The 24,693-nt window shown below is 42.5% G+C and overlaps 2 protein-coding genes across 3 annotated transcripts in view; both read right to left on the bottom strand.

The window, feature by feature from the left end:
• Positions 1–307: 307 nt before the first annotated feature.
• Snrnp27 (small nuclear ribonucleoprotein U4/U6.U5 subunit 27) lies at positions 308–10,528 on the bottom strand. The gene is made up of 6 exons (XM_028762414.1): positions 10,459–10,528; positions 9,017–9,137; positions 7,681–7,793; positions 6,933–7,012; positions 1,392–1,456; positions 308–669 (listed from the first exon to the last, which is right to left on the bottom strand). The coding sequence occupies exons 1-6, from the start codon at positions 10,490–10,492 to the stop codon at positions 615–617; spliced, it is 468 nt and encodes a 155-aa protein (XP_028618247.1). The 5' UTR covers positions 10,493–10,528; the 3' UTR covers positions 308–614.
• Positions 10,529–16,489: 5,961 nt separating this feature from the next.
• The window catches only part of Gmcl1 (germ cell-less 1, spermatogenesis associated), a 41,599-nt gene continuing 33,395 nt past the window's right edge, over positions 16,490–24,693 (bottom strand). Inside the window, exons 13-14 of one of the 2 annotated variants that reach the window (XM_028762391.1) lie at positions 22,972–23,059; positions 16,490–17,772 (exon numbers count right to left, since the gene is read on the bottom strand). In XM_028762391.1, the coding sequence (XP_028618224.1) occupies positions 17,644–17,772; positions 22,972–23,059 (217 nt within the window). In that variant the 3' untranslated portion in view covers positions 16,490–17,643. Of the gene's footprint in view, positions 17,773–22,971; positions 23,060–24,455; positions 24,584–24,693 lie in introns of those variants that run through there. The other variant, XM_028762392.1, reaches the window with a different exon arrangement.

The following is a 24,693-nucleotide window of genomic DNA, read 5'->3' as shown; positions in this document are numbered from 1 at the left end:
AACACGTATGGCTCTTGTTACTGAACATAGTATATTTTGAAATGAAAAGAATATACAAAAATCCAAAGCTATACATTTTCCATTCTTCCAGCTTTTAAACTACCAAGAATCAAGATAAGCTGGCATGGGGACATATTGGTAATCCCAGCAACATGGAGCTAGAGGGAGGCAGTGTGCCCCAATTTCAAGGCTAGTCTGGGCTACATAACAAGACTTTGTCTCAAAACAAAACAAGTCTATGTGTAGAAAAAGAAAGTATCTAGGGAGACTTCTTAATATAGTAATAACGATATTTGTCAAATGGATATAAAATGGGTAGAAACATTGTTTTATTGGGGAGATGTATGTAATTTACTTTCAGTTTTCAAGAACACCTAGCAAGCATCCAAGAGGAAAGCACACACAGTTTCAAAGGAACGAGGACAGACAATGGGCTGGTGGCCACGCCAGGGACACTGCCTCGGAAAGTAAGTAAGCTGGGTGTCATAAATAAGACTTTCTTACTTTATAAGAAGGAAGAATCAAGATCCTGTTTGATGTGTATTAAATACAAAACATAAAATACTCTCTGACCCAGGCGAAGGGGAGAAAATCCTCCATCCAACCCTCAAGTCTCATGCGATAAAATCCAGAGGTCTGTTGAATCCGCCTTTTCGATTCATGTACTGCCTATGATAAAAAGAGAATAGTATTTTTTGAATTTTGGGCTCATTTTAAAAGTATAATAAAAACATACTTCAAGAATTCAAACTAACAGCACTTTCTCAAATGGCAATATTTTATCTGTGTGTGATGGTATGTACCTAGAATCACCAGCACTGTTGGGGCGAAGGTGCAAGGATTGTGAGTTCAAGCCCAGCCTGGGAGACACTGAGACCCTGCTCTCAAAAACGGGGCCAAGGAGATGACGGTTCAGTGGGTAAGAGTGGCCTTCCAGGAATGAGGAACGTAAAAGACTGGGCATGGGCGCATAGCCTATAACCCAGCAGTGGGAAAAGAGAGCTCACTGACCAGTCTAGACAGAGTTATGAGCTTCAGGTTCAGAGACCCCACCTCAAGGCAATAATGGTCAGAGCTAGCTGCTAACATATAAATTGGAAGGACATTTTAACACATCAGAATCCAAACAACAAAAACAGTATATTTCATAGGGGCAATCTTCGTGGCAGATGCTTGTAATCCCAACATCTGGGCAGCAGAGGACCAAGGACTGGGTCATGTTTATCTTTGTCTATATGTCTCAAAAGATGAGATGTGGGGGACACCCAAGTGAGGTAGCAAGCACACATGTGTAAGCTGTGGAAAAGCCAACATCTCCTAAATACAATAATCCTGTAATAACATTCTTTCAGCTCAAGCACAAGCACACATAGCCTGGGGAACATGTGTACCTGTATTTCCTCTTCTGAGACACGTTGATAGCATAGGCATTTACAGAGCCGTCTACCTTCTTCCCCTGGAGAGAAACAAGACGGCCATATTAAATACCCAGCTCACAGAGGGGATATAGCAGGTGCATCTTGGGTGGCAAAAGCCATTCCAGGAAAAGGCCCAATGAAGGAGAGATAGTCAGCCCCAGAGAACAGCCCATGAACTTTCAAGTGTTACAATTCTGTTCACACCTAAGTATCAATACAGTGTACAAATAAGCATCCATTTGGGGCTGGGAGGTACTCAGTGTACACTGTAGCTATCTTCAGACATACCAGAAGAGGGCATCAGATCCCATTACAGATGGTTGTGAGCCACGTGGTTGCTGGGAATTGAACTTAACTGTGCTCTTAACTGCTGAGCCATCTCTCCAGCCCAAGCATTCAGTTTTCATGTGATGTGCAAGGCACAGAAGTATATTCTAACTTCCTTCAAAGACTCTTTTGAAACAAGATCGAAGTTCTCATTTACACACACTTTAACCTTGGCTCATAATGTTCTCAAATCAAGCTGGGACAATTTTCTGTATGTTTAATTCCCATCTCTCGCACAGAGATTGACTCTAACATTTAAATCAGGAAGTGAAACTTGGAGTAGGCACAAGCTGAGCCGGAGCTGTCGGCTTTCCAAATGTAATCTCCCTTCTCACGGATCCAGACTCTACGCAGCCTCTTGCCTCCATGCTGTTCCTCTTGTTTGAGTTACCTTCCCTGCCCCCAGCCAGCTTTTAGCTATTTGGGTGCTGTCCACTGGTCAAGATTTAATCCCAATGATCCAGTTGCTGACAGCACCACTGTCTTTTCTAATCTGAGTAGTATCAATGTCAACTGTGTCTTCCTTGAAACACCATATGTGTTACCCTGCAATACTGTGCTTTCTCCTAAAACTGCAAGCTGCTGCTTTTTGCTTATATGTTAGTTTTCAGATGGACTCTAGCAGCCCAGGCCAGCCTCAATATGTAACCGACGATTACCTGAATTTCCTGATTTCCTCTGCCTAAGTGCTAGGATTACAGACATGTGCCACCAAGTGTGGCTTGAGGCTGTAGCTAGCTTTTTGATGGAGGTTATACTCTCAGGCCCGAGGCCACTGTACTTGCAAAAATTTAGAAAAACGCTAGCTTAATATGTCACTAACCAATGCAACAAAACACACGGGCATTAGGAATGTGACTATCAGTGTGGCACATTACCGAACATCTACATTAGGATAAATCCAGGGACTCTCATCACTGAAGTGTGTACAACTGAGCTCACACATTTGAAATAGGAGCTAAGATTAAATATTTGTGACTAATTTTCTTTCTTCCTTTGTGTATGGAATTATGTGTGTGTGCATGCTCACATATATATGTTAATGCAGGTGTGCATGAACATGTGTGTGCATTTATGCACAGGCCAGAGCTCTATGTTGGGTGTCTTCCTCGGTTGCTCTCCATCTTTTAAATGTTTTTACACTTAACTTCTGTATGCTGCTCACTTGTACACAGCACTGAGCCATCTCACTGGCTCTCTACCTCACTTGAGATGAGAGCTCTCACTGGAACCTGTCAGTCCTGCTCGAGTGGCTGCCAGCACGTCTAGCCATCTATCTCCCTATCCATTTGTGCTTGTCCTTGCTCCCCTGCTGAGGTCACAGGTGTGTGCTTCAGAACCTGCTTTGTTTTGTTTTCTGTCAGTGCTGGGGATCCAAACTCAGGTCTTTTTTTATTTGTTTGGTTTTTGTTTTTTTTTGAGACAGGGTTTCTCTGTGTAGCCCTGGCTGTCCTGGAACTCACTCTGTAGACCAGGCTGGCCTCGAACTCAGAAATCCGCCTGCCTCTGCCTCCCAAGTGCTGGGATTCACACTCAGGTCTTATACTTGCACAGTCAGCACTTTATGAACAGAACCATTTCCTAAGCCCCACTTTGGACTTAATTTTCTACTCCTATTTTCAAAGAAGTTTTCAGGAAAGCAGCGATACTGAACAAACTCCTGAGATGTTATCACTTGAGCTCCTAAGAACAGGCAGTTTGCAAGACCTGGAAAGACTAGCCTTTCAAAGGAACATCACACCCACCGTCTCACTGAGCACACTCTCATTTTTTGGAAGCTTTTGGAGAGCTGCACATTGCTAACACCATTCTCATGCATGTGGGAGAGAAAATTATCCATTAGTAAAAATAAGGAAACTATGAATGTTTAATAAAAGGAGAATGAATGAGCCGAGAGACTTTAACTGACAGACATGAAGCCAAATCAACATCTATGTGAAGTGGTTAGAAAATAACCACATAAATGACCCATCATGCATTGAGCCAAACCAGACCAAAGAAGAGCCCTGACCCAAGTTGCTCTCGTATTGTGCTACACTGCATTTTACAGCATCTAAGAATGCTTACTTAATGTCTCCTTTACAAGCAAAGCTCTTCTGACTATACTAAGTCAGTGTCTGGAGACCTTTACAACCCTCAGGAATTACAAATATGAACCAGGCAATGACAAGACCAAAAACCAAGCTCCTTTGCTACTATTCTAAGAATAGTAAAATCATAATAGTGTCACTCTGTAAGTACTGTTATTTGTTAGACACATATTAATAATGATTATAATACATATTATCAAATACTCTGAATAAAAGGAGGACTTGAGTTGGGTGTGTTGCCACACCCCCAGAATCACAGGATTTGGGAGATTAAAGCAGGAGGGATCACGACTGTCTCAATCAACAACAAGACACGGATAAGAGGATCTGTTATGTTCAAAGACAAAAAGCTGCAACACGACATTAATAGTGTTAAATTCTAAAATGGAGTTTACATAACCATTGCAAAAGCAAGAGCTTAGAGAGGAAAACACTTCAAGATATAGTTACAGGACAGAGGGCCTATAAAGCCCAAGAAACAACTCCACAACACTGGCAGGTGGGCATACATATTATATTAGAAAGCTCTGTGGTGGAGGAAACTATCAGCAACCTGAAGAGACAGTCTACAGAGCTCAGAAACTAGAATCCTTGCCAGCTACACATGAAGTGGAACATTCACATCAACAGAATACATAGAACTGCAACAGTTAAACACCAAACTAGAGAAAATCACTCAAAAAATGAGATAATGAACTGAAGACAATTCCCCAAAGGAAAAAAACCCACAGATGGCCAATAAATATGTATCTTTAATCATCAGGGAAATATAAATTAAAACTACTTCATCTTACCCTAGTCAGATTAGCTATTATCAAAAGCCAAATGACAGGCTGGAGAGATGGCTCAGCAGTTAGGAGCACTTACTCCTCTTCCAGAGGACCCAGGTGTGGTTCTGCGTACATACATGGCAAGTCCAACAGTCTGTAGTCCAGTTTCAGGGGATCTAGTGTGCACTTTTAACATACACAGGCAGCAGGCATGCATGTAGTACATGTACACACCCACAGGCAAGACACTCATAAACACTCAAAGAAAAAAAATAAAACAAACAACACTGAATATTGGCAAGGATATGGGCAAAGGAAACCCTTCCTCATTGCTAGTGGGAGTGTAAACTGGAACTATGGAAGTCAGTTTGGAAGCTTCCAAAACAACTGAAAGCAATACCACTTCTGCCTTAGCAATGTTTTCTAGCTCTCCCATCAGAGATACTAACTCATCCATGTCTACTGCCATGCTACTCACCGTAACCAGGAAACAGAGCCAGCCCAGATGTCCACTAACAGACAAATGAGTAAAGCCAATGTGATAAATAGACACAATGGAATTTTATACAGCCATGAAAAACAAAATCAAGGAGGTAGTGTTAGCACATGCCTTTAATCCCAGCATTTGGAAGGCAGAGGCAGGCAGATCTCTGTGAATTCGAGGCTAGCTGAATCTACAGGGGTAGTCCCAGGACCAGGACAGCCAAGGCTACTCAAAAAAACCCTGCCTTGAAAGACCAAAAACAAAACAGAACAAACAAAGAACCTAGTCCAAACCAAAAAACCCAAAACAAACAAACAAACCCCAAATCAAGTCATTTACAAGAAAATGAATGGAACTAGAAATTATTCTATTCAGTGAAATAACTAGGCTCAAAGAGACAGATATATTTTCTCATATGCAAATCTTAAATGTTATTTTTTTATGTATGCGCGAGCATATACAAGTATTGGAGAATGGACCAGTCATGAAACTAAAGGGGATCATAAGAGAGGGGGCTCTTTGGGAAAAGAAGTCAGTAGAACACACGTGACAGGAAAGTCAAATGGGACTAAAGTAGGGAGGAGGAGACCGGCAGGCAGGGCAAGGGCAGGGGAGAGGGGTAACACAGAACTGCCCCTTGGTGCTATTTATACACTGAAGAAAAGGAAGAAGAGCTGGTCCTTACTTCTGTCCCTCTCAACACTGTCTTGGCACTCTTAAATGGACACTGGTGAGTGCTCCAGACTGTCACAGGAATTAGAAAGAAAGCCTTAGAGCACCTAAGATGACCTCACCTATCAACAACTTAATGAGCCAGGACCAACAGAAGTAGATTATTTTGATAGTTCATTTGCACAACTGAGCTGCCCTCCCTGTTCTGAATCTACCACATCTCTCATCTGTCCTCCACAGTGTCCCCATGGTCTTCCTGCAACACAGTTTCATGTCACCCCTATTTAAAATCCTTGCTTTTGCCGGGCAGTGGTGGCGCACGCCTTTAATCTCAGCACTTGGGAGGCAGAGGCAGGTGGATTTCTGAGTTCCAGAGTTCGAGGCGAGCCTGGTCTACAGAGTGAGTCCCAGGACAGCCAGGGCTACACAGAGAAACCCTGTCTCGAAGAACAAAAAAATAAATAAATAAATAAAAAATCCTTGCTTTTGCTTAGAGATTTACCTCTGATGGTAGAGCGCTTACATAGTATTTGTGAAGCCACGGGTTCAATCTCCAGCACCACATAAACTGGGCATGGTGGTGCCTGTCTGTAAATCTCATCACTTGGGATACAGAGGTAAACCAAAAGCTCAAGGTCTTCCTTGACTATGTAACAAGTCTGAGGCCAGCCTAGGCTAAGTGCTATCTTGTCTATAAATAAGTAAACAAACAAATAAATAAATAAAGATTGTGGACCAAAATTCTTGCTTGTTAATCCCAGCACTAGGGTGACTAAGGCAAGAGTTAAGAGTCACTACCACCACCTTGTTTGAACCATCTATAGGCTCTACCCCTTAAGATGGATAGATAAGGACATAGAAATCCTGAGTTCACCCCAAAGCCCCACCACAGCTAGCCTCGGGCAGTCACTGGAAGTCTCCACCATATATCTTGTACCCTCATACGTGAAAAGCACTTGCCACTACACACCCTTGAAGCCTGTGCTGGGCATGCCCAGAATGCAGCGTTGGTGCTTCCTCTGCAGTGTTTACACCCCTCAAAAACTGTACAACAAAATAAGTTGTGCCTGTGGAAGAAGTTATTAGCGACAGCAAAAGAATATGGAAAACCAGGACGGGTGTAAGGAGAAGATAACCTAGGACCGTGTAACTGGTTCCAGGTTTTACTTACTTTTGTGGAGTCAAAAGAGGCAAATCCCATTAATTTCATCATTTCTATTTCTTCTTCCGTTTTACCCTCCAGATCTTCCTCTACAACAAAACAAAACAAAACAAAACAAAACAAAACAAAACAAAACAAAAAAACCCAAGGTTTTGAACTCTATTATCGTATATCTGGATGCACATCTGGATGCACATCTGGATGCACATCTGTACAAATGAAAAGAGAAGCAATGAACTTGTACAGGCTTCACCTCACCAGCAAAGAACAAATAAAAGAAAGGTGAATCTAACAAGAAAGATTCCTATCAACTGTGATGTGCCAAAGTGCCCATCGTGAGATCTCCACAGAGCCTTTAACATCAGATGTGACACCATCAAGTTTTGAATATATTCCCAAATAAAATTTTTTCATGTTTTTAAAAATATCTTTCCTAAATCAGAACCAACACATACACTGGACACTCACTACTGTATAATTAAAATAAAATCTCAAGATCATACACAATGAACCATATAAAAGGTTAATATTTACATGCTCAAAATTACACTTTTCTTTCCCCTGACAAGGTTTCTTTTTGTAGCCCTGTCTTGGAAGTCACTTTGTAGACCAGGCTGGCCTTGAACTCAGAGATCTGCCTGCCTCTGGCTCTGAACTGCTGAGATTAAAGACGGGCGCCACCACTGCCTGGCTTCAAAATTAAACTTTTAATAGGACTGAAATGATCTAAACAAGTCTGCTTATCCAGTGATATTACCAGTAATCTGACGTTCTTTGTTCTTTGTTTCTTTAGTTTCTTTCTTTTCCTCATCTCTTCTTTCTTTCAGTCGAGAAGGGGAGGGGGATGTGGATCGATGTCGTCTTGGAGACCTAACGTTCAGGAAGTAAAGATGTTAGAGACACACATGCAAAGCAATTCCACTGATCTGTATAGTCTTCCACGGGTTTCTAACAGGGGAAACTGAACAAAGCCAGGCTACAGAGACCAGAGTCCATCCTTTAGAGCAGACATAGGAAGGTTCTACCTGGGTTCTCTGATGGTTGGAAGAAAAACTTTTATCCAAAAGTTATCAATGATTAAGTCTAGAAAAGTTTTGTGAGACCTATACACCTTCAAAATTTCTAAGATGAGCTAGACAGAGCTAAGAGCAAGTACTGCTTTTGCAGAAGATGGTTCCCAGTCACCAACAACTGCAGTTCCTGGAATCTGACACCCTTTGGCCTCCATAGGCACCTACAGACGTGTATTCGGTACATGTAAAACTCATGTAGATGTGCGTATTTGCATGTAGGCACACATATACACACACACAAATTAAGAATATTTTAAAAGAAAGTTGGTAATAGGACAGTGAGACGGTTGCAGAGGTAAGAATGTTGGACAGCCTGAGTTGATTCCAGGGCGCATTCAGTGAAAGGAGAAAAGTGACTTCCAAGTTGTCCCTGATGTTCACATGCACACCTGCACACCTTCAAATGCAATAAGAAATTTAAAAAATGAATACACATACACACACACACATACACGCGCACGCACTTCTAACAAATATCCTTCTCTTTGAAGAGTCCCTACCTCCCTGTGGGTCACTGGTTGTTGAGCACATACTTAAATCTCTTACTCTGCCAAATACCACTCTAAGGGGGTTTCATTCATTATTCCTCATTGCTCTTACAGAGAACTCCCTAGGGCTGGAGACAATGGCTCAGCGGTTAAAACCACTGGCTGCCCTTCCAGTAGAAATGGGCCCTAGCAGCTATAGCACAGCTCACAGTCTAGTCTGGAACTTGTTTCTGATGTACCAGGTACAGACATACATGAAGGCTAAACACCCACACATAGAAAATAAGATGAACATCTTTTTTAAAAGACTATGCTCTGATATAGTGTAATTAAACCATTTGCCAAGAGAAATGCTAGCTCTAGAATATTGTGTGATTAAACTTTGCCATTTCACGAAACTAGAGTCCTCTTTTAAGTGACAAAGGCAAAGTCAGGGGCATCTCCTGGGCTTTGTGTTCTCTGCATCCTTGTTGTCAAGCTTCAGGGTTTTTCTTTTTGTTGTTGTTTTGTTTTATTTGCTGTCTACATTCACCTGGATCGTCTTCGGTGTGGAGATCTTGAGCGGCTCCTTCTTCGATCTCTCTCTCTGGACCTGGACCTTTCTCGACGTCTTCTTTCTCGATCCCGAGATGTGGATCGGGACCGCCTACGTTCTAACAAACACAGAAATAGCAGAGCTAAAGGTTAATTGGAACACCTAGAGCTGTCCTATTGAAGTATAATGCAGTAGTCACAATGAACAGTTAAAAAAAAAAAAGTCAGCTGAGTATGGTACTCAGGGAAGAGGCAGGCCCATCTCTGTGGAGTCAAGGCCAGTCCATGAGCTCCAGAACAGGCACAGCTAAGTGACAGAGAAACACCGGCTCAAAAAACAAACAAGAAGTAAGTCTTGTGCAGAGTGGCACACACCTGTAACACCAGGACTGGGGAAGTGGAGGCAGAAAAAGCAATCATTCAAGGCCAACCTCTGATATGGTAAAGCCCTGTGTGGGTGGAAAACAAAGGGTTGGGGGTATTGCACAGGAACAGAGCACTTGCCTTGCATTTGTGAGGCACTAGGTTCAGTTCTCTTGAACACAAACACACACACACCTACTAACATTTCAACACATAACAACACTTAAATTACTTTAAATCAAACAATGTGCTATATTTAAAAATCACCCATATTTCCATCGTTTATACAACAGCTTAATATCCAATTAGATTAGCTTTTCAATCAGAATATTTTGAAAAAAAATTGTGTTTTTTTTTTAAAGTATGGCTGTGCATGAGGGTGTTCCCCTACTTGTTCAATCTACCATGTCTTGTACTAATAAGTAAACTGGTCAAAGTAAAGCATAATGCTACAAAACAGGTATTTTCCCCCAAAAGGTAATCCAATCTATTGAAAAATTTACAGCACTTCGAAGGCTCAATTTGCTTGAGGCCATGGTTCCTAGTGAGAAAATTGAGGATATGCCAGTTGAAGGTGAGCCTTGTTCTAAACATCTAGAGACTAATTCTAATCCCTTAACATGGCTAAGGGCACAGAAATCCTCTGAGTTTGTCCCAAAGTCCCACTTTACACAGCCTCAGTCCTGTACTCTCAGTGGCCGGGGTACAGAAGACATTAGGATATGCGGTCTCAAACACTTCCAACTAATGACTTAGGCAGGGCACTAACATTCTGTAAGCATTTGTGAGCCAAGGCAATCACATGCTGAATGTTATGGAGGATGACGTTAATTCTCACACCAATTCTTCAAGGTAAAGTTACCTAAGATGACTACGGGAATTGGACTAGAGAAAAGCGGGCTGATTTATGATTTATGCAGTCTCCCAGAAGCTAAGGGAAGGGACTGTGGAATTCAGGGCGGGACTGAGGATAGCAGGCTCCGGCCTCGTCCCGTCCCGCACTCTCCCAGTCCTTCGGGGCCGAGGACGTGGGTAGCACCTGTCACCGTCCCAAGCCGCGAGATTTTCTGAACTCACCCCTACGCGGGGAGCGGCTACGACTTCGACCCATCGGAGTCCTCCTCCTTCTCCTCCGACCGCCCCGGAAACGAGCCCACAACTTCCGGAGCAGCCGGAAGTTGATTTTGCTGGCCGACTGGAAACCAGCAGAGTGCGTTGCAAGGGTTCCGGCGGCTCCAGCAAACCGATTACTTAAGTCCTGCCCCCGGATGTCGCCCCAGGGCCTGAAGTTCCGGGAAGAACTGGTAGCGGGTATCACTTCTTCAAGTTAGTATTTCTTATTTCTTCTTGTCGGGATTTACCCCTTTGTCTTCCTGGAAAACTCACCTAGCTGTGTATCGCTCCACCCAGCACAGTTTTTCCTGTTTCCTCAGCGTTTCTCCTCACTTATAAAATACATCACATTAATTCTTTTTTGTTGTGTGTTTTTGAGACAGGTTTCACTATGTCGTCCTGACTGTCCTGGAACTCACTCTGTAGACCAGGCTGACTTCCAACTCAGAGATCCGCCTGCCTCTGCCTCCCAAGTGTTGGGATTAAAAGGGTGCATCACAACGTCAGGCCACACGAATTCTAATCAGCATGAGCTGATTTTTGACTTTTGCACGTAATTCTTATTAAGTCAGCTTTATGTTTTCTCAAATGATGCACCGAGATTGTACCCTAAACTACTACTATGGCGATTTGAGATTTGTTTTATTTTTGTATGTATGTGGGTGTCCCTAGAGCCTAGAAGAGGGCTTGAATTCCATACAATTAGAACCATTAGGGCCATTTAGAACCTCCTGACAGTAGGCACTGAGAAAATGAGCAGCAAATGCTCTACCCACTGTATTCTGCCATCTCTTCAGCCCCTTTACTTTTGTAAGTAAAGGCTCCATCAGACTCCTGAAAAGAACCTTCCAGATGTTGCCATAATCTTCTAAATGAAAGGCTTTATGATGCACAAAAAAGAAGAGGAAAGGCTCCTTTGTCCTCAAAAGGATGGGCCTTTTGCAGTACAACATGTATACAGTGAATGGGAAAGCCTGCAGCCTCTGCTGACAGAACCCATGCTTTTGCCAACCGTTGCCAGTCAAAGGCTAAGGCCTGGCTTTTAGAACAAAAACTTAAAAAAAAACAACAACTCAGAACAAAAACTTTAAAAAAAATAAAATGAAATACAATTAAATACATACATTTTTGTACAGCCTCTTTTATACCTGAGCCCAAATAAACTAGAATTTCTGCCATGAGGCCTGAATTTTTTTCCATATTTTTGAGAGTATGGCATAATATGTGTCAAGCTGTGAAGGAGCATTAGGAGTCACTTAGAAGGAAGTTTTAGGGATAATCTTGGATAAACACATGGACAGTTGAAGTCACTGTCCACAATGCAAGAGGGGGATTTGAGGAAGCCAGAGCATTGTGTTAGAGGGAAGAAGAGAGTGAGGCTACATGGGGGTGATGGGTCATCGGAGATATGCCCCCCTTCCTTGCCAGGGCTTGGCTCATGTAATGCAAATACTTCAGTCTCTTCACATTTTCAGAAGTGGTTGGGAAGTACGATGAAGTTAGTTTAACAGACACTTGGGAATGCCTGCTGGATGTTGGATACTGCACTCCCGCAGCATTGGGGTGAAACAGGGAATGACGTGGGCTCTGCCAAGAGGCGTGCCATCTTCATCATCGAAGCAGATGACGAGACCTTTTCATAGCGTGGATAGTGTCCAGTGTGTTATAGAGGGATAAAAGGCCACTCAGACTAATTTGATCTTCCAGGAGGGTTTCTGGGAATAATATTCCTGAGAGCTGAGATTACCTTCTGTGCTATGTACTATTTCACTGTGGCATGAATACAAATTTGTTCCTACATGTATACACGCATAGGTACATATAGGCATGCTGCCAAGCACTGTTACCTGCTTAGCCATCTCACCAGTTTGAACACACACACATACACACACACACACAAACACACACACATACACACCCCTTTTGGCAATGCTTACTGAGAAAGTAAGGGTTTGTTTGCAACATTCATAACATGATGGGTGTTCACATGGGAGACACACAGAAGCCAGTGAAAGGGTGCTTCTTCTATTTGAAGGCTCTTGTGCCACACTCTCTTGCCCGTAAGTGCCACCTTATTAATTCAGTGGGGCTCCTTCTGTGTACATTTATTCTACTCCGAGAACCTGATTATATGTCAACTTGTGGGAAAACCCAGATTCTGTTTTGATAGTTAAACTCTTAAGTACAATGAACACAAGCCTGGCACGATGGCAAATGCTGTCCATCCTGCATTCTAGAGGCAGTAACAAGCGGACCTCTGCAAGCTGCAGACCAGCCTGTCTGCATAGCAGATGTGAGCCTATGATGTGTTGCTCAGCTCGTGTCTGTGTTAGTTATTTGTTGATGCTGTTCACTGCTGTGACAAAATGCTTAGCACAAGTAGCTTACAGAAGGCAGGCTTCATTTTGGCTCACAGTTCCACTGCAGAGTCCAACATGACAGGTAAGGCATAGCAACAGGACCTTGAGGTGGCTGGTTACAGCCACATCTGTAGTCAGGAAGCAAAGAATGTTGAATGCTGTAGGTTCAGCCTTCCTCCTTTTTGTACAGTCCGAGAGACCCTGAGTCACAGAATAGTATTCCGTACTATTTAGGAAATGTATTCCCTTATGCATTAAAGTTGGCAAGTGTGATGTATGAGAGACAAGTGAACCAGCTTTTGTAGAGAGGCGCCTTACCTTCTCCTCTGTAGCTCTCACACCATACCCCAACCTCATATAGACATAATCCCCCACAAAGAGATATGCTGAGATTAGTTTCCATGGTGATTTTAAATCCCATTTAGGTGACAACTGACACTATCCATTACGTTTCTCCAAGTCATGCAATAGACAGCTAGTTTTTAAATTATCACAGCAGGCCCCGGGAGGCGTGATCTGTGTCATCTGGTGCCTAGTCCGTGAGTGATTAAAGCAGGAGACACTGGCCTGGCTTCACGATTGGCTTAAAGAGACAACAGAGCTAGCCTATGGCTGATCAATTAAGAACACTTTTTCTTTCAGAGGACTGGGGTTCAGTTCCCAGTCACCCATATGATGGTTCACAATCATTCATGATTCCATTCCAGGAGACCCAATGCCCAACATCAGGCACACATATTGTGCACACATGCAGGGAAAACATTCATACACATGCATCAACCTTTAAAAAAAATTAAAAGAAGTGGTTGGGAAGTAAGGTTTGGACTGGCTGCTTTGTGTAGATGCACATGTGAAGGGGTCCACTGGTGCCCTAGCACTGGGTTTTAAGGTGGTTGGCCTCTCAGCAATGCAGGAGGTGTGGAAACATCAGAAAACATCCCAATTAGTCACACTATTCACATGTACTGCATACCTATGTATCAAAGGTATATAAGTTTGAGAGGCTTGTAGGTGTGAGAGGGTTAGAGAACATTCCAGAAGTGTAGCCACAAGGAACAGGGCAGCAGGAAGGCACAAGCAAGGGGGAGGGTCAGGCAGAAGAGCTTCCAGAAACAAAGGATGAGTAGAAACCAGCCAGAAAACAAAGGGGAATGTGAGCTGGAGGTGGGGGGGCGGGTCTCTGTACACCAAAGGGTGGTGAGACCTGGGGCACATGTGGAGCCTCTGCAAAGTTTTAGGGGTAGGAGAGAAGTAGATTTGGGTTTCTTCCGAGGACAATTTATGGTAACAGAGAGACTAATTAAAGAAAACACTCAGGAGATAAGGACATATATCTGGGTGGGTGTTGCAGTCTGCTGAGCATAACAGCAGAGACTGGGTAACTTACAATGAACACCATTGAGGTTCTGGTATCAAGGGGCCAGAGTGCATCACGTTGTGTGAGAACTACAAAGGAGAAGGTAGGGCACCACTCTACAAAAGCTGCACTGGTTCACCAAGGCCAAGGGCTTCATCACCTCTCACACATGACACAACTTTAATACATAAGAGACTACACTTCCAGTGTGTACTGAGCAGGGCAGTGTGTAACCTCAGCACTTGGGAGGCACAGACACTGGGGAAGTGTAGGCACAAAGATCTTGAGTTTGAGGTCAGCTTGGACTACACAGTGAGAGCCCATGTGAAGAAAATCTAACCCTAAAAGTTGGTGGCCACTGTGGCTTTCATTTGCTTACCATTTTGCCAAGGCTCAAGGCAAATCCTTAGAAAGGAGAGGAAGTGTGTGCGTTTGTTTGCGCATTCATCCATGTCCCTCTGTAATAATCCAGTATGAAACTACACTATGGGGGCTGGAGGGACAGCTCAGCAGCTGACTGCTCTTCCAGAGGTCCTGAGTTCAATTCTCAGCAACCACACGGTGGCTCACAAGCATCTATCCCATCTATAATGAGATCTGATGCCCTCCTCTGGTGTGTTTGAAGACAGCTACAGTGTACTTATATACATAAATAAATAATTCTAAAAAAACCCAAAAAATAAAATAACTACAATATATTTTCTTTCCTTTCTTTCTCTTTCTTTCTTTCTTTCTTTCTTTCTTTCTTTCTTTCTTTCTTTCTTTCTTTCTTTCCTTTCTTCCTTCCTTCCTTCCTTCCTTCCTTCCTTCCTTCCTTCCTTCCTTCCTTCCTTTCTTTCTTTCTTTCTTTTGGTTTTTCGAGACAGGGTTTCTCTGTAGCCCTGGCTGACCTGGAACTCACTCTGTAGACCAGGCTTGCTTCGGACTCAGAAATCCTCCTGCCTCTGGCTCCCAAGTGCTGGGATTAAAGGCATGCACTACCACTGCCCGGCATATATTCTCTTAACTGATTAAAGAACCAAAGAAATTATTGTGGGTGGCTAGTTTTCTAGCTTTTAACATTTAATAAAAACCCAACTCAAACAGAACTTGGCAGAGGCCATGTAGAAGGGCTGACAAGTGCAAAGTCCCCACACAAGATGGTCTCCAACCATCACCTGACACTGCTCTTTGTAAGCTGACAATGACCAGGAGAGTGCGCTAACCAGCAGAATCACACAGAATTCAAGCTGACCAGTGACCTAAGTGAAAGGTCGTCTTTGTTGTTGATATATTTATGCTTTAATTTCCAAGATTTGTAAAATATATATTTGAATATAATTTTTGTTGTTGTTTTGTTTTTTGTTGATGATGTTGTTTTAAAGCAGGGTCTTATAATGCAGCCCCAGCAGTCTACAATCTTGAGATTCTCCTGCCTCAGCCTGTTGAGTGCTGGGATTACAGATGTGTGCTTTATCTGTTTTTTTGTTTTTTTGTTTCCATAATAGAGAAGAGTAAAGGAATCTCTTATGCTTCTAAAAGAAAACAGATAGCAGCTGGAGAGATAGTCACAGCCAGGTGTACACAGTCAGAAATGTAGCCTCTCACTGACCCAACCACTGCCTTAGAATCTCCATATTACAATTCTAGAAGGGAGAAGGCATTCAGAGTAGTGGAATTCTGAAAGACAGGATAATTTGTGAACCTGTCACTGCCAGGAGAGAAAAGCCACCATTCAAATCATTTGAAGCTAAAAGCATGTGGGAGTAGGTGCTGTGTGCTGGAGAGTAAGGGCTCAGCAGAACCGGTTCTTTTCTACATCTTGTGTTCCTACCAGCCAAATCTGAAGCCTGCTGGCTCTTCCAACATGGCACTCTGTCCTGCAGCTTTCCACAGCTGAGCCTCCTGCCTTGTGACCTAACTCAGAGCAAGGTTTCTCTCGATTTCTAGCTCCTCCCCCAGAAGCCACTGATTCAGTTTTCCAGCCTGGCTTTTTTTCTCCGAGTCTTTAACGGAATCCTGCTTTAAAACAAAACAAACACAAAGGACCAATTACTTGGAAAAAAATTGAACTTCAAGAAAAAAAAATCATAGTTTCAGCCAGGTGGTAGTGGCACACCCCTTTAATTCCAGCACTTGGAAGGCAGAGGCAAGTGGATCATTGTGAGTTCAAAGCCAGCCTGGTCTACAGAGTGAGTTCCAGAACAACCAAGACTATCTTGAAACCCTATCTTGAAAAAACAAACAAACAAACAAACAAACCAAAAAACTAGTTTAGTTCACTTTAAACAGGAGCCTATTCCTTTTTCAAATGAGCATTTATTATTTGAACAGATACATAAAAATGATTCCAATTTAAAAAAATACTAAAAACATATATCAACCACAAAAGCACTTACTCTGACTGGAGGACAACAATCAAGGGTATTTTCAATAGCAATAAGCACAAGGAACCAACACATACAAATCAGGATGAGCATACATCTTATTCTTGACAAAAATAAGTTGTTTTAACATGAATGTTTTGTTCCCAGCTCCTCCTGTACATTCACCATGAAATCTGTTTTCGTATGTGACTCAAAGGCACTCAGTTCAGAGGTTATAAAGTCCTGAGCTTAAGTAGGAAACAAGATTCCCAACTAAAATTTGAACATAAATTCCAACTATCAGAGAATATGAAAATGTTTGAAGATGTATCTGTATAAATAATTCATAACATAAGAGTACACAGAATGCCAGACAAGACCACGCACGTAAGGCGAAGGAATATCCTCAGAATCAAACTGATTTCCCTTATTCAAGTTTATTTCAAGTCCTAAAGCTGATTCTTGTTGTCATTTAAAACTGTAGGAAAGTTAAAGTTTAAAAAAATATGAAAATGCTTACATTTAGAATAAAAAAAAGAAAAACGAAAAACAAAACCAATTCCTAACCCTAGTCTCCCAAACCATGAACAAGGATCTGATGGTTAAAAAGAAGTAGAGATTGGAGAGGATTTCAACTGAACAGAAGACTAACCGGGTGGCTGAAAAATGAAAGGACAGCTTTAAAGGCACCAATTGAAAGAGCATTTATGATTGGCCATTCAAACTACATCTTTAGCATTCTCTTAACAAAACAGGAACACATTTACAGATGAATAAGTTCACTAACATTAGATACGATCAAAAGTCAAGCTCAAAGTAAATTTATATTTTGTTGCAAAGAAATGAGAAATTTACCTACAGCAATTTTCTACTGCTACTAAATTAAAGCAAGAGTTGATATCCTTTTAACATACATGGTTTGACAGATGCTTTCTTAGTTTTAAAATACTTTTTCATATGTGCATAGAAATGTAATGAGGATGAGGACATCTGCAGCGTCCCACAGTTCATAAGGCCGGTCACTGTTAGTCACCTTGGACGTGAATGCAGTAGGTCATTAAGTTAAAGCTGGCCACCGATGACTGCCTCAGTGACCTGGGTTTTCTGGGTGACGATTACTCTCAGTTCTTTTTTCTGGTGATATATACAAGAAGTTACAGCAGATGTACAGAGGGAAGATCAGAAGTCTGCTGTCCAAGTTCATTACCACTTGCTCCTACAAGACAAATACATTAGTTTTTTTCTTTTTCTTTTATTGGGTATTTTATTTATTTACATTTCAGATGCCATCCCATTTCTCTATTTCCCCTCCCTATCCCATCCCCCCTCCTCCTTTTTGCTTTTATACCATTTTAATTACATGCAAGTATTAAGGTCAGTTCTAGGTTGAGGAACTAGCAACAGATGCAAATAGACAAAGAATAAGCAAGACAATAAACACAAATAGTCAAAGAACAAGCAAGGCAACAAACAAAATTTTGTGGAACACTTCCGTGATCACTGTTTCTAAGGGCTTATCAGGATGACCAAAATATCTGAGCCAACTTCCCTGTCCTAGCCCAAAGTCATTTTCATGTCTGAAACCTACTTCCTTGTTCTAGCCTAAAATTTAGATTCCTGCCTGAAATTACTTCTTTGTTCTGGCCTAAGAGTTAAGATTCCTGCCTGAAATTACTTCTTTGTTCTAGCCTAATGTCAGATTCCTGCCTGAAGCCTACTTCCTTATCCTTGGCCCATGTCAGATTCCTGCCAAGCAGCCTCCTCTCTGCCACTCCTCCTTTTTTATTTCATAAACAAGACTGAGTTTAATGACAACTATAGCAAGATTTTATAACATTAGTAAGTTGAACTGTTGAATTAAATAAACTAGAGGAAGCAGCGTAGGATGAAGCACTCATCACAGCTGTGAGCATAGACTCCAGCCCATTAGATGTTTGTTTGCATGACCTTGTTACCTGTATCTTCCTCAATGATTAGCTCCTGGATCACAGGATGGCACTAAGGACTAAAGCTGACAGAGCCAATTCTTCAACAGGGGCAGCTAACAGAGGCAACTAATTTTCATTCTTCTAAGATTGTTTATCTAGTTCCTGCATATTTTATGAGCATATAGTGAAGAGAGGCTGGGCACACAGCTCAGAGGCAGAGCACATGCATAATGCTAAGCCCCCTGTGCACAGTGAACTGCACTCTGTTTCAGTTTTTAAGACTCCAGTACAGCATATCACGGGACTAAGACAGGAATCACGGCTGTCATCACCCAGCACAGCTCCTGCCCTTATCTAAGGTCCTATCATGCCTAGAACACAGCATATAGTATATGATATAAAAATATCCTAGGCTCAGCTACATCCTCCAAAGACTGGTGATGAGAGCCACAGAGGAACCATTACTAATGCTTTGTATGTCTCTGGACCTCACAGATTTGTCACGAGGAATACAGAGAACATAGGAAGTCCTTCAAGGAAGCAACACTGAAATGAACACAGCTATCATCTAATCCTTGGGAGCACCACACACACTGTAAGCATCAGTCATGATACATATTCTAGAACACTCATTCCCATGAAGATCAACTAAAGCTACAATACATGAGTGACCAAAGTAGGCTTAAAAGATAGAACTTGTTTTGGTTTGCTTTTTGAGACAGGGTTTTTTCTCTGTGTAGCCCTGGCAGTCCTGGAACTTGCTCTGTAGACCAGCCTGGCCAGGCATTCAAGAGATCTTCCTGCATCTGCCTCCCAAGTGCTGGGATTAAATGCATGCATTACCACCCAGCAAAGAGTACAACTTTTGTACTCTTTGTGAGCACAAATATTTTGGTAAAAGTACAGAAATTTTATTCAAATATAGCCCACGATTTCTCAGCACTCCACCTGAAAGGTAAGGTGGTATTCAAGACAATCTCAGGGAGTAAAACTGGAACACAGTTGTCTTCGCAGCTGGGAAAACAGTGCTGCCAAAAGGAATGTCAGCATGCATCTGAGCCACCTTGCCATGGGCAAAACCTGTCCCTGCAACCTGAACATAGATACATTTACTAAACTTAACGACAATCTTTGAAGCCATGCACACTGATGATAAAGGAAAGTGCACAATTGTGCACTGACCAAAACAAAAACAAACAAACAAACAAACAAAAAACCCCACACAAAACCAAACCAATGGATCTGAGGAAATCCAGATGAGAGAGGTCTAAGTGCATTTAAAACTGGCCTCAGGTAGTTCAAAGGGCTAACTCTAGGGAAGAGAGGAAGCCGTTATGGAGACTGACTGAAACCAAATAAACATACCAACCTTTGAGTAGCTGTAATAATCCCCAGTCTCTAATCCCTAAAGCACTAGAAGGCTTTCAGCATCCTCAAACCTTTTAACGTCACACCATATGCCTCCACTGAAACAGCTGCATGGTGAAGTGCCCCCTGCTGGTCCACAAGGGAAGTGAAGCTGTGGAAACCTTGCATGGCCACAGCACACACAGGTCTTCTACAGCAGGGCTTGTTCCAGAAGGAGGGCCTATACTGTCTGCTGTGCATGGTGTCTCCATCGCCTCACAGCTGGGTTTCGCCTCGAGCCCATCTAAGCCCCACTGGAGCCTTTAGGAGCTGAGCAGCTCCAATCCCTTCCCAGTGAGCTGAGCATCCTGTATTCTCTTGCTCATTGCTTCACTGGCCATCCTTGCTCCTGAACATCTCACCAGCTTATCTACTCACTTAGCCCACACACCGACGCACCAGTCTTTCATTACATCACCTACAGCGAATTTCTGGACAGCCAGGACTACATAGTGAGACACTGGCACAGTTTGAGAATGAAACCAAAGACATATCCTCTTATAAAGAATCATCATCCAATGTAAAAAAAATTAAGTCAGAAAGGGAGCAGAAAAAAATACAGATGACTAGTACACAGTCCTAACCCAAATAACAATCATTCCAAAAGAGGAAAGCACTGGAGAAAGAGGAGCAGATCATCTTGAAGACTGAAGGCTGGCAACATGTGAAAATGTTGAAACAATGTAAGTCATCAAGTCACACAGGAAGTCAAACAGCAAATAGAAATTCAATTATACCAGAATCACACAAATGAAAACTTGTGTGTGCCTGAGAGCACTTGACCCCTGGGAACTGGAGTTACAGGTGGTTGTGAGTTGCCAAATGTGGGTCCTGGGAACTGGACTCAGGTCCTCTGCAAGAGCAGCAGGTGCCCTTAAGCACCAAGTTACTTCTCTAGTCCCTGAATTCACTTTCCACATCTGTAAATAATTAGAATACATGTAATACTCTACTGGATGTACTGCAGAGGGCTGCAGTCTGGCCATTAGAAAATGTGTAGGCTCTTACAGTTTTGGTTGTGAGCCTAGCCTTTAACAGCTGAGCCATCCCTGGTCCCATGAAGGCTGGATGCCCTAGTGTGGGGGAATTCGAGGGTGGGTGGGTGGGTGGGAGGCACATCCTCATAGAAGCAGGAGGAGGGGGGATGAGATAGGGGTTTTCTGGGGCGGAGGTAATGGGGAGAGGGGAAAACATCTGAAATGTAAATAAAATACCCAGTAAAAAATTAATTTCAAAAAAAAAATCACAACAAAAGTAAAAAATAAAAATAAAAAATAAAAAAAGAAAATGCATATGCTGCCAGGAGTAGTGGTACACACTTGTTATACCAGTAATCAGAAGGCCGAGGCACGTGAATGAGCACTTAGAGCCAGTATGCACTAAAACAAAGAGGCATACAAACAAATAAAGGAAAAATATGTATGGATATGTGTGTATTTGTTATAGTAAAAAACACTGAGACGATTTTTATCCAGTAAAGATGAATTATCTAATTATGGTATTTTTATTTTTCTAGTACAAACACGTGTAACACATGGAAAACAAATAACCGTAAGTGACCAACCAAAAGCCTTCAGCCTTCACCTGTCATCTGTCCATCACAGCAACCCTCCCTGGACTGGACTCTCTCCATCCTTCCTTTCCAGTTCTACAGTGACCAGCAGCTCTTGCTTGCCTGAGGCTTCACACGCCCGTCTCCAGCACAAGCTTTATGAGGGAAGGCTTCTCCTAAGCTGTCAGTCATTCTCAGCCCTGCAACCTGGATTAGGGATTCTCCCTCAGCTCCACAGTGTGCGGGGGTCATGCCATAGCTTCTCATACTGGGCTACACTAACACAGGCTAGTGTGGATTCCCCTTGCCACGAAAATACAACTCAGCATATAGTAGGCACAAGTATTACATGAATAAAATGGGTCAGTCTTTTAGCTTTCCAGCTGCTTTGAGCTGTGGCTGTTGGTTATGAAGTTCCAGGTAGTCTCAGAGTCAACAGGGAATTTCAGTGCAGGAAGACAGGGATTTGAAGGACATCATTCTATGTCTGTTGAAATGGTCATTTTCATGTACTACCTGCCATGCACACTGCCCTGAGTTGTCCCCTTCACACTGTGGGAACTGTGCCGAGAGGTTTCCTAGGGCACGTGAGGTCACAGCTACTGATTCAACACATTCCCTCAGTACAGGCTCCTCCATCTGAGGAACATGGCTGTAAGTCCTTTGCTGACACAGGACATCGCTTCCAATGCGGTCGGCTTTTAAAAGAAAGCCCCTTCCTCCCCACTCAGCACTCTACTTCTCATTTCTGAGCAGTGTTCACCTCCTCATCCTAACATGTCATGTTTTATACGTGCGTTTGGAGATATGACAAGTGACTTCAGAGACAATATGGTGAATACTATGGATGTCTGTCTATCATCTACAGATCTAATGTGCTTTCAGAAAACACCCTTTTCAGGAGCACTGCAAGGTTGTCAGGCATCTTCAGGATCTCTACTGTGAATAGTGAATAAATAATCCCATGTACAGGATAGAAAAAGCCCACATAGTTTTGTGAAGATGACATTTAAAGTAATTATTTCCTTACCACCAACTCTTTTCTCCCCCCACAGATAATCTTTTTGTTTCCGTGGACTAATTCTGTGTTTCGGGAGGTAGAGTAGCCCTCATCTGAAAAGCTTGAGACCAATGTCAGATTTTGTATTTTTCCAGTCTTTAGAATATCTTAAGTCTAAACATAGATACATTTGTGTTTTATACATACATTCATACAAACAGACTCAAGGTAACTGTATGTAATATTTATTGAAAATATTGTTTTATGATAGAACTTCCCCTGTGATACTCAAATTTAATACAGCAGTTTGGGTCTCACATTTTTGCTTCAAGGACTACAGACCTACAGTGCCAGACCAGCAGGCTCTGCAGAGGTCACCAGGGTATTGTTCACCTTCACTTTAAAACATTTCAATAAATCTTCACATCAAAAACTATTGTCATTTTAATGTCAGTTTTATGTAAGAGCTTCAGAAACTGCAAACACACATAAGATGCAGCACAGTGGCAAGCACAGAAACACACGTACCTGGTCTTTCTCAAGCGTCAGTATTTGGTAGCCAGTTGCTCTACTGCATATGAGTTTCCCACTACTGTCAAAAGAAGCCAAGCGCAATCTAGAATTAAAAAACAATATAACATTTTTAAAGTGAAGACTAATACAAACAAGGTCTTCCTCCTCACTCGCCTCTCTTCCCCTTGCTATTCCCTGGAAGTCTTCCCTCCTGTGGACTGAGCCAGGCTCAGGGCTCTGTAAGTGCGAGGCAACATGCTACTACAGATACAGCCCCGGTGATTGGTTTTTAGGAAGAGGTCTCACGTAGCTCAGACCGGCCTTGAACCATGACCTTCTTGCCTCCAACTTCTGAGTGATGGGGTTACAGGAATCTGCCCCCACAAAAGGTCAATCCTTTACAAAGGATTTTAAAGGTATTTTCAAGAAGTCAATCAGCACCATTCAGATCTCTACTCTGTGTTATTCTTATGTAACTTCAAAGCCGGGCAGTGATGGCACATGCCTTTAATCACAGCACTTGGGAGACAGAAGCAGGCGAATCTCTGAGTTCTGGGCCAGCCTGGTCTACAGAGTGAGTTTCAGGACAGCCACAAAGGAACCCTGCCTCAAAAACAAACAAACAAACAAACAAACAAACAAACAAACAAAACCCCAAATCAAATAAGAGCTTCAAAGTGACCCTTCATCTCTGGCACAAGATGCTTCCCATGTGATTTCTCCACAAAGGTGTCACCACACCCATCCTCAGAGCATGTCCACCTTCTCCAGCTGACACCATCCCCATTAGGTAGCAAGTCTTCTCTTCTCCCAGAACTGGCATCCACCAGCTTCCTTTCTGTCCCCAAACCCTTTTCTGTTCTAGGCGCGTGTGCAGGCAGGATTGTTGTTCTGTGATGCACTTAATTCACTTTGTGGGGTCTTTGCTGGACTGTCCTTTTTAAGGATGACCAGGGTTTTGCTGTGTGAGCATTACTACCTATGTTTATCCAGTTATTTGTCAAGGCTCACACAGGTTGCTTCTACCTTCTAGCTACCTCGAGCAGTGCTGCTACAAGCTTGGGAGAATAAATATTTAAATCTGATTCTTTGATCTGGAAACACAACTGGAGAGCCATAAAAGACTTGTTTATTTTTTTGAAAACTATCCTGTTTATGCTGTAGCTGCATTTTATACAAGGTTACTAGCAGGGGACAAAGACCTGATTATTCTACAGCCTTTTCCATTCTTGTTATTGCTTTGGATAAAAAGATTAGACACAGGATTTTATTGTGGTTTTACTTTTCCTAGTGATTAGTGATATTAAGCATCTTCTTGTTCACTAGACATTTACATATCTTCTTTGGAGGTATTTGGTGTTTGTAGGGGTGTATGTATACATATGAGTATTTAGAAAGGCTTGATGCCAATATGGGTTTTCCTCTATCATTCTCTACCTTATTTTTTAAGACTCCGGAGCTTATCCATTTGGCTAAGCAGACTGAACAGCAGGCCCCATGGATCTTCAGGTCTTGCTCCTCCAGTGCAGACTGCTGAGTCCAGCTCCTTGGGGGGCTGCTGTGGAGTGATCTCAGGTCCTTATGCTTGCCTGGAAAGCACTATATTGGCTGAGCCATCTTCTCAGCCCTTTGGAGAAATTTTATGCAAGTTTTTTGGTGCTTTGTTTTGCTGGACTAAACTCAGAGTCTTGTGCATGCACCACAGCTACTCTATCATGGCCTTGGCCACTTTAATCT

The sequence above is a fragment of the Grammomys surdaster genome, unplaced genomic scaffold, assembly GCF_004785775.1.
Source record: "Grammomys surdaster isolate TR1022 unplaced genomic scaffold, NIH_TR_1.0 133, whole genome shotgun sequence".
NCBI lineage: Eukaryota > Metazoa > Chordata > Mammalia > Rodentia > Muridae > Grammomys > Grammomys surdaster.
Note: the sequence above shows the minus strand (reverse complement) of the source record. Positions and strands in the feature narration are given on the sequence as shown.

Bases quoted from the DNA above. Each gene is read 5' to 3' on its own strand.
- Snrnp27 (XM_028762414.1), bottom strand. From the start codon at position 10,492: ATGGGTCGAAGTCGTAGCCGCTCCCCGCGTAGGG. The intron at 9,138-10,458 runs GTGAGTTCAGAA...TGTGTTTGTTAG, and splicing joins TAGCCGCTCCCCGCGTAGGG to AACGTAGGCGGTCCCGATCC. The intron at 670-1,391 runs GTACACATGTTC...TTTTTATCATAG, and splicing joins TCTCAGAAGAGGAAATACAG to GCAGTACATGAATCGAAAAG.